Raw genomic sequence first — 14740 nt, forward strand, 5'->3', positions numbered from 1 at the left:
GATCATCAACTTTTTTGGGTGGCACTTGGGTGCCTTTGGCTTTGGTGCATTTGTCTCTATCTCTCTCCTAACTAATAATTCTCTCTCATCAAAATAATTTATTTTAATTATTCAATCATCACTCTCTTTCATCTAAAATACACTAAAGTCACCAAAGTCATCCAACACAAAGTCACTGAAGTGTCACCCAACTTTTTTAGTTGAGTTAAGATTTACAAACAACTTTTACATTAAACTTTTTGTTACCATATTATTATTACAAAGTTTCCACAACCGTTTTAATGTGGTTGGTCTCTATCGAACAATATGTTGGACACATAAAGTAATTTCTCTCGTACCAATTGAATATTTCTTATACGTAAAGTTAGATCAAACTCATAGTCGTTCGCTTAAGATGACCAAATCTCTTACTATCTTAACAAATTCATTGTTGGTAAATACAACAATGAAAACTCATCATACTACACATATACTCTTTACGAAGTTGTGTAAAAACTAAAAACATAGGTTCATTTTTTTGTTTTTCGTATAATTCTTAACTTTTATAAATATATAATTTTCTCATAGTTTTTTTTAAGGAATTTTCTCATATAGTCACAAAAATGTATTTTTAGATACTAACAATTAGGGATGAGAATAGGTCAGGCCGGCCTATAGGGGCCTACGACCTAGCCTACGACAGGCCAGACTTTTTTTTCTTAAATAGAAAAGTCCTAGGCTTTTTTAGAAGCCTATTTAATTTAAAAGGTCAAGCCATAAGTCATTCAAAAAGCCTCTTAGGCCTATTAGGTCGACCTATTTAAGTAAATTTAATAATATTATTTATTATTATATTATATTTTATACTTTAATTTAAAATAATTTTTTAACCTTTACAACAATTTAAGCTTATTGGTATACATTAATTTTTTGCATATTTAAATGTATTATTATAAACTAGAATTGAAATATGAAACAATATATAGTCAAATTCTTTAAAAACTCATGTTGATTATCAAAAGAGAGTTTAATCTATCTGATCTTTTAGTTCGCTAGTCAATTTAAACTTCGATCACATTGTTTATTTAAAGATATTCATATAAAATAGGCTTTTAAACATGCTAGCAGACTGTATCAGGCTTTCAGAAGGCCATACTCAGGCCTAAAAGTAAGCCTATGACAGGCCGCATGTCAGACTTAGGCGTCAAAATAATTTAGCATGCCAGACTTAGTCCTTGCAAAGCCTAACTCGACCTAACCTATTCTCATCCTTACTAACAATACGAAAAACACCTAAAACAAATGCATTAAGTTTTGTAGTAATGTGTTTTATTTTGAAATTTAACTTTTTCTTGGTGAAAAGATATGAGATTTTGTTTAGATTTCTGGAATTAATATTTTTGGAAAAATAGTGATAAGTGTAGGGACTAAAAAGTTTCCTAAACCGTCGTTACAGTCACACACACACTCACGGGTACCCTTCCCCTTTTCGTCAATTTCATTTCACTATTTATTCTCTCTCTCTCTCTCTCTCTCTCTCTCTCTCTCTTCATTCAGCAATTTTCTCCAATCTCTCTAAGCGCAATAACCATGACTAGTTCTTCAGCTGCATCTCGCAAGGTAAATCCCTAATTCATTCAATTTCACTCTTTTCGTTCTTCGATTCGTTTCTTCAATTTCGATTTTCGATCTTTTTTTCAGACTCTGAGCAAAATCGCCTGTAATCGCCTCCAGAAAGAACTCGTCGAGTGGCAGGTTAATCCACCTACTGGTTTCAAACACAGAGTCACTGACAATCTCCAAAGGTATCATCAGATTCTTCTAATTCACCCCCTAAATTTTCAATTCCCCCCAAAAAAAAAATCAGTTTTTTTTATCCTTTTTTGAGTTTAATAGTTTAGAATTCTTAATGGGTTGCCTAAAAAAGAAAAAAATTCTAAATGGGTCTTTCAAAGTTGTTTTTCTTCTTCTTTTGATTTGATATTTTTCATAAAAAAATTACTTTTTTATCTGTGGAAGGTGGGTTATTGAAGTTGGTGGAGCTCCTGGGACACTGTACTCCAATGAGACCTATCAGCTTCAGGTGGATTTTCCTGAGAATTACCCGATGGAAGCTCCACAGGTTCTTATTTTGATTTTAATATACATAATTTCACTTTTTTGTGACATGTTTTGGTGTTTACTGATTATGTTTTAATATGTTTTTGTGTTTACTGATGTAATTATGTTTTAATTATGGATGGTTTTGTTTTATAGGTGATATTCTTGCATCCGGCTCCATTGCATCCTCATATCTATAGCAATGGTCATATTTGTTTAGGTATGTGTGTTGGTTTCATATTTTATTCTGTGTATTTTGTTAATGTGTTATATCCTCTGTAGAACTGAAACTTCATTGGAGACGTGTCTTGTGTCCGAAATTGACACATGTGATCCCATTCAATTATTTCACTTTTTCGAATTATCACCGTTACTGTGTCGTGTGTTTGTGTTAGTGCTTCATAGGTTATATTCATTTTCTTAATTCTTGTATTGGCACAGCCTTTTTTTGCAGAGTTATGGCTTTTGGTGTGTGTTGCTTTTGTGGTTTGTTTGCATTAATATTTAGGTCATCCATACATTTTTTAAGACACTAATTTTGCTGACAGTTTATTCTTTTCTTGTAATTTGCTTTAGATTTAACTTTGAAATCAAGACATTCAAAATATAATTGCACACTAAGAATTCTTGGGAAATAAGATGCTTGCGGGTTGTTTACTTGATTAAGCTTCTCTGATGCCTGACAAATATTAATTTAGTGGAAAGCAGCAAAAGATGAAAAGGAATAATTCTATATCATCCTAAAATACCTTTATAATAATCCTTATAATGAAAGGAAGAAAGTAGTAAATGTCTATTAAGCTCCAAGATGTTGAATGCTTTTACAGTTTCATTTAATTCGTATTGTTTAAGACAGTGACAACAAGAATCCATTAGGGTGATATAGAACTTAAAATTGATATTAAAATAGCTTACATTTTAAAAGTACATAAATTAAAAATATATGGAACAAGAGAATCTTGGACCAAATGGTAGTTTTGCTGGTGTATGTCGTTCTCCTTTGATGTCCAAGATTCTAATGGGATTACAATACTGGTTTGAACATGCTAGAAGTGTTATTTTAAGAACACAAGGGTATCAAGCAGATGGAACACTGTTGTACAACATCTATGAAGCCCGGATACTCCAAACAAAGAGACATATCCGTATACTGATACTCCGTGGATACGCACCCATGAAGTGTTTGAATTAATTTTTTAAATTTTAAAAAAATATTTTACGGGATACTTATAGGATACTTCACCGATTTTTATAAGATACTTCACTGATACGTATCCTAGAAAAGATGAATCAAACTTAAAAGTTATGTTTTTTGTGGACTAAGGTAATGAGAGAGGGGGGACTCAATTAGTCAACATTAGACAAAAATTGTTGAGTTATTTTAATGATGCTTTTGTTAATATATTTCTTTCTAGTATTTTACATGCATGTAAGTTTTATTATAAAAAATTTGTTAACATATCTTAGCCGTATCGTATCCTAAATTTCAAAACATCGTGTATCCATATCGTATCACACCTGTACTATGTATCCGGACTTCATAGTACATCATATATCTGGGGAAAGGATTGAAGTTTGGGTCTCACTTTTCTTACCAAGTGCTTTTCCTTTTTAATGCCTCCATATCTTGTTTCAGTATGGTCTTTATAATTGTGGATTACAATCCAACTTGGAAAACCAGAAATTTGTTTCATATGATGGATCCTAGGTTGCTTTGAGTTGCGCTGATACATTTATGAGTCAGTTATGATTTTGTATCACCATGTGAATTGCACAATTCAGCGGTTTGTTGATTTTTTAATTTTTAATATTTATTTTCTTGTTTTCTTTTAAGAGATACAAAAAATTTGACGAGGCTAAGCTTATTAAATGAAAAGAAACTAAAAAAATGCTTGCTAAATGCACCCCATTGGATTATGGATTCTGGTGCTCCATTTTCATTCTTAAATAAAAGCTTTGCACAGTCACCCATTCACTCAACTCTATACACACCTTACTTGGCTTTAGTATTTTGCTGTGTTTGTTCTTTTGGAATGAAGGCTTCCAATCACTTAATGATGGTTGTAGGTCCTACCGTTAAAAATCGCGTGCGTGTGTATGTGGGGGAGGGGGGATGGATGTTACTGTAGAAAACTTCACTGTTCTAGACAATAGAATGAACTACCATTTAATAGAACATATAAAGAATCACGGTTTATGTTTCTTTTGGGCTTGAGTTGCTTCTTTTGTTCTGTTTCTTCTCACTTATGTCGGAAGGGATTGACTAGGAGCTTGTACTGCAAAATGGTCTAGAAAATCTAAATGAATTATACAACTTTTAGCTATGAGATACCCTACATGGGTTGTACGGCATACTCTTTTCGTCTCATATTTGTTTATAAGTCAAATGCTCGTTGGTTACATGTAGAAATTTCTGTCTGGAATTTCTCCTTTTTGTTATAATGATGTGCATTTGAAGAAGGGTAACGGAGGTGGTAGGATACCAGGGCCGTATGACACAGATGACCCAATTAAGTCAGCAAATTCCATTAGGCCCTGTTTCTAGAAGGCTGCAATAGAAGTGAGTGTGAGTCAGTATATTTCCTGAATTTCAGGGAATTTCTGTTATGGAGGGAGGGAAAGGTATTGAAGAAGTCATTCAGAAAATTGGTTAGAGTCTGTTAGGAGAGAAATTCTCTCTGGTTTAGGAGCCTAGTTCTGGTTTAGGAGTTCTCTGAACTCTGGTTTTAGCTTTTGCTTTCTGTTTTACCATTGTAACAGCTTCAATTTTAAAAAGTCCAATTGCATACCTTAATTTTTGGGTTCTATCAAATGGTGATGGGAATAATAAACGTAAGAAATGTATTCAAATCCCCACAATTGATTCATACCCATTCTAGATATTGATAATAGTTTCTCTCTATCATTCGCTTAGGGCTTTAGGGATGGGGAGGGAGTTTAAAACACACACACACACACACACACACACACACACACACACACACACTTGGAGTAATTAGTTCAACATATTAGGTAATTTTTTTAGCCATTGTTTGCACATGTGGTTTTCAAGGACTACCAGTTCTGAAATTCATTTTAGTCTACCATAATTTATAGGGAACCCAATTTTATTTTTCTGATTATTTGAAAATAAAATTGTCTGGTGCTGGTTTTTGTTGGCTAGCTGATATTAATATGCTTGGGATGATGCAGATATATTATATGATTCATGGTCTCCTGCAATGACCGTTAGTTCTATCTGCATTAGTATTCTGTCGATGCTTTCAAGCTCAACTGCAAAGGTGTGAATTTTGTACTGCGAAGTTTTTGTTTTCCTTATTCTTCCATTTATATAGGATGCTGATAATTTTAGATCAAATAAATTCTTTTACTGACCAAGTGGGCCATATACGTGCTTGAACAATAACTAATTTGATAGTAAGCATTATTGGTCATTATTTAAGATTCTGCCGGTAACTTTAGGTGGGTCAGTGATTCATCGTCAAATTGGGTATCGTTATGACTTAACAACGCCGACTTGATTTCTTTTGCAGCAACGCCCTGAAGATAATGATCGCTATGTAAAGAACTGCAGAAATGGAAGATCGCCCAAGGAGACAAGGTGGTGGTTCCATGATGACAAAGTATGATGACAAGTTTTCCCTAATAAGTTCACAAAACTAGAGTAGAGGATTATCCTTCTGAATGGGAAAAAACATAAAAGAGAAACCAGGATCCCTTTAATTATATGGACTACGAGACTCCTGTAAATTAAAATTGCCTGGTAATTTGTAAAGGAAGAGGAAATCAGGAAACTATGTGAGCAACTTTGAGGATCAAACAAACTCAGAACAATGTTATTAATCTCATTGATATTTGGATGTGGTTATAGATGGCTTATTAACCCTCGTATTTGATGACTTCGTGTTTAATACTTTCCCTAAGGATTGTAGCCTTATATGTCCTAATTGACAATATACGTACGTGCATTATATGTGTGGTATACAACGAAACTCGTGATATTTGCATGTTTGGCAGAAAAATTGTGTAGAGTAGCTTCTTCCATGTAGTAATCATACTCTTCGGAGTGGGGAATGGTTCAACTTAGGAACTCTAGAAAGATGTAATTTTACTTATGACTTATGATTTTCTTTTATAACACCAGCACCTTGTGCACTTTTCCTAAGGATTGTAGCCTTATATGTCCTAATTGACAATATACGTGCATTATATGTGTGGTATACAACGAAACTCGTGATATTTGCATGTTTGGCAGAAAAATTGTGTAGAGTAGCTTCTTCCATGTAGTAATCATACTCTTCGGAGTGGGGAATGGTTCAACTTAGGAACTCTAGAAAGATGTAATTTTACTTATGACTTATGATTTTCTTTTATAACACCAGCACCTTGTGCATTTTGCTCCCGTATTTTCTCTGGGGTAGAAAATTGTTTGGAGTAGTTATGAAGACTACATGAACGCTATTTGATTCAAGTAATTAAAAGGATATATGGGAGGTTTTGAATAGGGTTATAGCGTTATTCATTATTTCATTTAACCCATTCAACTGTTATTTTTTTTAGGAACGAGTATTTTCATATCATCGTAATGAATCAGCATCATAAACCATGTGATTACAACTTTGTAAGAGATTAATGGATATGATCGGTGGTCTGCCACTCAAATTTGTCATAAATTAGTTATTGATAAAGGTGGTGTATATTGCACACTAATAGCATAGTTACAAAATATATACAATTACCTTAACACATGTTTTTTTTTTTTTGACAGAAACCAAATTAACTCATTTCATTCATAATATCATATTCAATACAAGATAGCATATGATCATGACATTGGGAACTAGCGTAAGACAATGATGCCCTTGCTAACAAGTGGGCCACATTGTTTGCTTGTCGCCTAACAAAACTTATCTTAAAGTTTGGTAAAAGAGAAAGTGAAGCTTTACAATAATTTAAAATGGCTCCTAATTCAGAATTGGTACCAACATTATTGGAGATGATGTCAACCACTTGCTTACAATCAAGTTCTATGGACACCGCCGCTAAACCTCGATTGCCAAGCCAAATTATCGCATCTTTGAGACTGCATGCTTCTGCTTCTTGTGGTTGTGGAATGCCTTGAAACCAAGCTGTTTTTGCTGCTATGAACCTGTTTCCTCCCCTTAGGCACATACCGACGCCGTAGCATCTTTGATCCTTAAAAATCGCTGCGTCCACATTACATTTGACTTCACCCAAGGCTGGTTTTCTCCATCTAGTCACATTGTTATTGTTGTTCAATATTATTGTGGTGTTGTTTCCCGAGTCCGACACATTACCCATATGTTTCTGCTTCAAACGCACCTGCTGCCATTGGTAAAGTGATTCGCGCGCTAGTCTAACCGACACTTCAGGTCGTGTATCAACATCATTCCATAGCTTCTCATTCCTACGCTTCCAATTGGGTCACATTGTTTGCTTGTGGGCCACATTGTTTGCTTGTAAGGGTAAAGTGATGCCCTTGCTAACAAGTGGGCCACATTGTTTGCTTGTCGCCTAACAAAACTTATCTTAAAGTTTGGTAAAAGAGAAAGTGAAGCTTTACAATAATTTAAAATGGCTCCTAATTCAGAATTGGTACCAACGTTATTGGAGATGATGTCAACCACTTGCTTACAGTCAAGTTCTATGGACACCGCCGCTAAACCTCGATTGCCAAGCCAAATTATCGCCTCTTTGAGACCGCATGCTTCTGCTTCTTGTGGTTGTGGAATGCCTTGAAACCAAGCTGTTTTTGCTGCTATGAACTCACCGTTTCCTCCCCTTAGGCACATACCGACGCCGTAGCATCTTTGATCCTTAAAAATTGCTGCGTCCACATTACATTTGACTTCACCCAAGGCTGGTTTTCTCCATCTAGTCACATTGTTATTGTTGTTCAATATTATTGTGGTGTTGTTTCCCGAGTCCGACACATTACCCATATGTTTCTGCTTCAAACGCACCTGCTGCCATTGGTAAAGTGATTCGCGCGCTAGTCTAACCGACACTTCAGGTCGTGTATCAACATCATTCCATAGCTTCTCATTCCTACGCTTCCAAATACACCACATATTCATAGCAAACATGTGCAAATTTTCTTTTGCTAACCGTTCTAGTAATTGGAAAAAAAGATCAACAAAACCATCTGCAGTTTCCAATTTATCATTTATAAAATTCCACAACCCCGCTTCAACCCATATTTCCTCCACCTTATGACATCCGAAGAAAACGTGCCAATCATTCTCAAAGGATCCCTCACAATGAACACAACGATCTGTGCAATGTACTCCCCTAGAAAGGGGTCGTTCCCTTGTAGGAAGACATCCCCTTGCCGCGCGCCACAAGAAAACCTTAACTTTTTGGGGAATTTTCATGTTCCATATTTTCATCCAATTACCTGAAACTCTAAGGTCACTATTATCCACTAACCTCTCCATAATATAGTGATAACCCGACTTTACAGTATACTCCCCATGTGATGTGAATCTCCAAGCACACTTGTCTTCACCTATATCCTTAAAGATTGGCATAGACAAGATTAGATTTACCACATGTTGATTGAAATAAATGTTTAACAAGTCACTCTTCCACTGTCCGGTGTTATTATCAATTAGCTCTGCCACCTTCATTACCTTAACACATGTTACTCGTCACTATGTTGTGATTTTGTCAGGCTACTTTTTTAAATGTTTTAACAAATATTTATTCAATAAAATATGATTGAATAATCATGTAGTTTTTGTGTGCAATATAATGTATATCCATTTATTTTATTTTTTAAAACTTTACTAAATAATGTCTTTTTTTTCTATGAATAAATAATATGCTTATGGTTTCTTAAAAAACACCAAATATTATGTTCATATCGAGCGATGGCAGTCTATGTTTGTTAGTTTTGTAAGTGATTCTCATAATAAAAAACATCAAACAAGATGAAACTTGACTGAATCTAGATGAGTCTAAAATGTATCTCTCAATACATCTAAGGCATGTTTCTTCTATTCCAACTAATATGATATGATTATCAAGTTCAACAAATATTGTATCTCTATTCTACGATTTCTCACATCTAATTGATGCATCCTCCCCTGCTTTATATATTTGGGGTGATCAAAGTGACATTACCCTTGTCTTGGTCTTGCCACGATAAAAGTCTATATCGCGGTGGAACATGACATTTTGTCAAATCGTCAATATGTTTCGGCTCATTTACACTTAGATGCCCCAAAAGTGTGTAGCCCTCCAAGATATCAGGTAAACCCCGACGAGAAAGTCCAAAGATTACTCTAACTATCCATGTTGAACCATCTTTCAAAGGAGTATTGTTGTTCACACATGTTATAGGGCTGAAAAACACCAGTAAAATACCAAAATACCCCTCTGCAGTTAACTGCCGAGGAAATACTCGGCAGTTAACTACCGAAGAAATCCTCGGCAGTTAACTACCGAGGCGTCCTGAAGTCCAAAAATGGCAGAAGCACTTGCTTCTGGACCTGTAATGTGTTTTAAAAACACATAACACACAAACCTATTCCAATATTTTCACATCAACAACAATAATAAATTATCACAAAAATAAATATTTTCACAACAACAATATTTTCACATCAACAACAATAATAAATATTTTCACATTAACAAAAATGCACCACGATAGCAAATTACCAAGATGAAATCAAAATGTACCAACATCATTTAAAATACATAATGTCAACCAAATACGAACAAAAGTCACCAAAGTTTGAAAATGAAACTAACAAAGCCTAAAACCAACAATCCCTAAACAACAACTACAAGTAATCCTACTGCTGGTCTGGGTCCTGCTGGTGCCTCCTCCTCGGCCTCTGGCCTCGCCTCCTGGTAATGATCGGCGCGATCTGCTGCCTAACATCATGCAAGGCCGCATACAACTGCTGAGGGGTCATGCTCATCACCTCCTGACCCAAAAACGCATCAGCATGGGCAACAACGCCGCTAACCATGTCATATGCATCAGGCGAGCTTCTCGCCTCGTACTGCTCCCACTGCTCTGAAATGATTTGCTCCTCATTTGGAGGCCTCAGAATATCTCCCGGAAGAAGTGGCAAAATCTGAGGGTGAGACACAACGGTGTACCATCGTACATAGCCATCTGCCATACGCCATGGTTGCTCTCCTGCATGCTCACCCCAATCGGCCGCCTTAAGCGTGTGAGGGCGGAAGTCGACGAAGGCCTGCACAATCTCAGTCGGTGACAGCTGTACAATCTCAGACGGATGTATAGGGACGGTCTGGACGTATTCGTACTGCCTCAAAACCCTCTCGGGCAAGTGACGGTACACCCTACGATCACCGCACATAATCCAGCCTGAATACCAGAATACCTCCTCGAAAGCCTGGAACTCCCTGTGCTCTTCGTACGGCCTCCAGCATACGTCATCAAACGTAATACGATCAAGCAATGACCGATACATGGCCCTCTCTCCATGACCCTTATGAAAAGTCCACCTCGCCGCAACCGGTAAATTTTCAATGTAGTCCGGGTATGGATCAACAATATAAAACTTAGGAAAGTGCGCCAAAAACCATGCCTGCACAAACCATACAAATCACATTTATAAATAATTGCGCACGGAAAATATATAACAAAAAAAATAATAGTTAACAAAAAAAAATTAAAGTTAACAAAAAAATAAAATTTAAATTTAATTTTTCATACAGTGAGCAGTGTCACGCTTCCCCCAAGTTGCCTGTCTCCGGGCAAACAGGCCTCAGCTAACTCATTGTACAGGTATGCAAGTGCCATCCCTCCCCACGAATAAGTACGCATCCCCGCGTAGTCGTCCTCCATAGTCGTCAAATAGATCAACTCGATGTGTTTGTTGCTTCTATCCCCAAACAACAAGCATCCAACCAAGTAGAGAAGGTAGCACTTCACACAATAAGTCCTAACCCTCGCCAACTCCTCCAGCTCCTCTGGATCCTCTGAATCCGCCAAAATGTTAGCTCTACCAAGGTGCGTCGTATATAATTCCCTCAGCTTTGGATAACTAATGTACCCACCATACTCTCTATTGCAGATTTTCTCTGCCTCCCTCTTCGACGCACCCAAGTGCCTCATCAGTAGTGTCTATCCCTCTTCTCTCAACATCTTCTTGGTGGCCCAACATCCGCCCTTCAATCGGGACATGCATAAGACATGCGACATCATCTAAAGTCACAGTCATCTCCCCCATGGGCATGTGAAAAGTGCTGGTCTCGGGATGCCACCTCTCGCATACAGTCATCAACAAAGCATGAGGCATAGTGGCGTAGCCCAAGAAAACCAAGTCATGTAAGCCACTCTCCCTAAGCGGATCCCAAAATCATCTCTGATTGTCGTTTGGACGTCCAAGACTCAAAATCTTAGGGCCATGATTAATTGGTTTTACATTACGCTTCTTGCGGCACTGAAAAAATAGAAAAATAAACATAGTTTAAACAATGTAAACATTTAACTAATAAATATAAAACTTAACAAATGCTAAAATAAAAATAAAGAAAACATATAAAGAAAATCACATATAAAGAAAACATATAAAGAAAACATATAACAAAAACAATTTAAATCAAGAAAGAAAAAATAAAGAAAATAATTAAACATAAAGAAAAGAATTAAAAAAAAACACATATAAAAGTTGATATAATAATTAAACAAACACACACATAATTAAACATAAAGAATGAACATTTAAAAAATTATACTTACGTTTTGTGAATTATACCAAAGTCGCAATGCCACATGATTGGCATAAGAGTGAAGCAGAGATAGGTTGTGCGGTCCTCCAGGAAAGGGAGGGTCCTTAAGTAACACCTCTGGGGCAGCCGCTGCTGCAATGTCATCATCGTCTGGCTCCCCTGGCATATGCGGCTGCTCTGGCATATACTGCTCGTCATACCCACCATCAGTGACATCATGGTGATCCTGATAATTCAGGTACTCCACCTCCTGGGTCAGGTCAACCACCTGCGACTTTTCTGGCTGTGCCTGAGAAGCCTCAGATGCCTGAGAAGTCCCTGAACCATCCGCCCTCCGACCTCTTCCCCTCTTTGGGATGTGCCCCCTTTGCCTCTCCTTCCGGTGGCTTTGAGTCATCGCACGCCTACCACCAATCATCTTAGATGGATCAATGGGGTCCTGATCGGCCATATCTACACAAATTTTAAATAAATTAACATCATTTTCCATAACATAATCAAACACATTAAACACACTAATCATAACTTAATCATTAACATTAACATTAACAACAATGAACATCATTTCCATAACCTAAAATCATTCATACAATCATCATTACAATAAAATCAATAACCTAAACTAATCATTTCTATACACTTACAATAAAATCATTCATACAATCATCATTATGTCCATCATTTCCATCATAACTTAATCATTTCTATACACTTAATCAGTTACATCATAACCTAAATACACTAAAAAATCAATATACACTTAATCAAACTATAATTAACATCACTTCTATCATTTCCATAACCTAAACTAACTAAATAATCAATATAATTTTCATTGAGGCATTTGATCAAACACTTTGTGTGCAAAGTATAAAACATATTCAAATTGTGTTCATTTGCCACCATTCAAAGCCACATTATCATTTAAACAACATAGGCAACAACTACATTCATTTATCAATTCATAAACTACACATGCAATCATCAAATTGTCAATTTTAAAATCAACCTTAACCACATGCAAACTACTCTAATTTTTTTTAAAAATAAACCTAAACAAACTAACATTAACATTGCAATGATTAATGGTACTTACTTGTGATGATGTGGGGATGATTGGCTTGCAATGCGTGAAAATGTAATTTGGAGAGAATTTGGGATGTGTTTGAAGAAAAAGAAGGAAACTGGGAAACTGCTTCTGTTTCGTTTTTGCTTCTGTTTATGTTCAGTACTCCTCGGCAGTTAACTACCGAGGAATTCCTCGGCAGTTAACTGCAGCCGGATTTTGAATTACTCGACAGTTAACTGCCGAGGGGACATTTAAGTATTTTACTCGTGTTTCTCAGCCAAAACACATGTGTGAACAGCAATACTCCTTTCAAAGCTCTTCATCAAAATTTGAACACACAATCACACTTTTTAATAGCACTTTATGTTTGAACTATTACTTTGCTTTTATTTTCCATCTTTGTCACAATCCAAGATTAATTTTGAATTTCTTGCTCTCTATCTTTTTCCTTTATCTAATCTAGCAATGATAACATTCACTTTATTTTGAATCCCAACCTCCATAGTCTAGTGCGACAATGTCGTGCAATTTCTTGTATATCAAACACGTAACATCCCCAAAACTAAGTGTTTAGTACCTACAATTTATCCTTAATTACATTTAGTGTGGTTGGTATCTTATGTAAGTTATAGTCTTCGCATTCATATTTACATTCTAGAAAACTAACACATCATAAAGATCTTGGAATCTATGATTCTCACATAAGACATACCTTCATCAATAGTGATATAATGACAAATGGAAAAAAAAAAAAAACAATCATTCGAATTCTAATCTATCTCTTTCATGTTTGCTCTTTCTCATGAGCCGTTCTTGACGAAAATATGGTAGAGAAACTTTATAGAAGAGGCAATTACTTATATTTATAGAAATTCACTTACTCTCATTCATCAACACTTTCATTCTTTCAAATGAGTCGTCATAAATTAATTACTTTTATTTCATTATTCATACATTCTCCTACTTGACTCATGTGACTTATCAATATATCAATGAAAATACACATCAACGAACCTTTCATGATTTGGTTTCGTCATACATCATATATAATTAAGAATATAACTAATAAGAGTCATGGTGGTTATGTTAGGGGTGCATTTTTTTATAACATTATAAAAGAGGATTTTTTTTTTTTTGGTCAGGTATAAAAGAGGATTTTTGTAGCACAAAAATTGAGTTGTCATTAACCAATTTCATTACTTCATTAACCACAAAAAATGTGCGTCGTTTTGAAATCAATGCACTTATGTCATTTTCTAAAACTATGTAAAATGAGTAGTTAACGCCTTGTATTTTTGTGATGAATGAAGTAGTCAAAATGATTAAATAAATTTATGTTCTAAAAATGGTTAATATGTAGAATACATTTTTATGATTCGTGCAATTGTGAGATTGCTTAAGGATGCAACTCAACTTTTATGTTAAAAAAAATCAAAATAATTGGGGAAAAAAAAACAGTGAACAATACAATACCCAAGTGAGTGGTAATTGCCGGTTAATGTCCCATATTTGTATAAGAATAGCTGAAAAAACAATTCACATACTAATTAGGATCAACCCAAAACAAAACTATCTGGTTACAAACAAACGAACGTGTTGAAAAGTTTTGCTGAATATTTGCTTACTTACATATAAAATTTGGTGACGAGATTGATTGATAAATTAAGGACATTTGAGTGAGAAGCAGGTTTAGGTAAGTTGAGAACTTAACTCATGATCATGAGAAGCATGTGACAAAGATGATAGAAGTAGTAAAGGATGTGACGAGTCCTGTGCTAACAAACAACGTTAAAATCTTCGAACTTTCTTAACTACATCACCGTGCCTCGGAACTGATGATTCGATTTTACTAGT

At 35.5% G+C, this 14740-nt stretch overlaps 2 protein-coding genes across 2 annotated transcripts; one reads left to right on the plus strand and one right to left on the minus strand.

Annotated features, from left to right (window-relative positions):
* The first annotated feature begins 1425 nt into the window (after positions 1-1425).
* On the plus strand, positions 1426-5970 carry UBC17 (ubiquitin-conjugating enzyme 17). The gene is made up of 6 exons (XM_085713450.1): positions 1426-1599; positions 1681-1784; positions 1999-2101; positions 2236-2299; positions 5272-5360; positions 5613-5970. Exons 1-6 carry the CDS (start codon positions 1570-1572, stop codon positions 5706-5708), a joined length of 486 nt encoding a protein of 161 aa, XP_085569576.1. The 5' UTR covers positions 1426-1569; the 3' UTR covers positions 5709-5970.
* An 885-nt stretch (positions 5971-6855) lies between these two features.
* Positions 6856-7401, minus strand: LOC146920061 (uncharacterized). The gene has a single exon (XM_085711098.1). It carries the CDS (start codon positions 7399-7401, stop codon positions 6856-6858), a length of 546 nt encoding a protein of 181 aa, XP_085567224.1.
* Positions 7402-14740: the final 7339 nt, after the last annotated feature.

Source organism: Medicago sativa, chromosome 5, assembly GCF_051527215.1.
Source record: "Medicago sativa cultivar Bolivia chromosome 5, Bolivia_mono, whole genome shotgun sequence".
Classification (NCBI taxonomy): domain Eukaryota; kingdom Viridiplantae; phylum Streptophyta; class Magnoliopsida; order Fabales; family Fabaceae; genus Medicago; species Medicago sativa.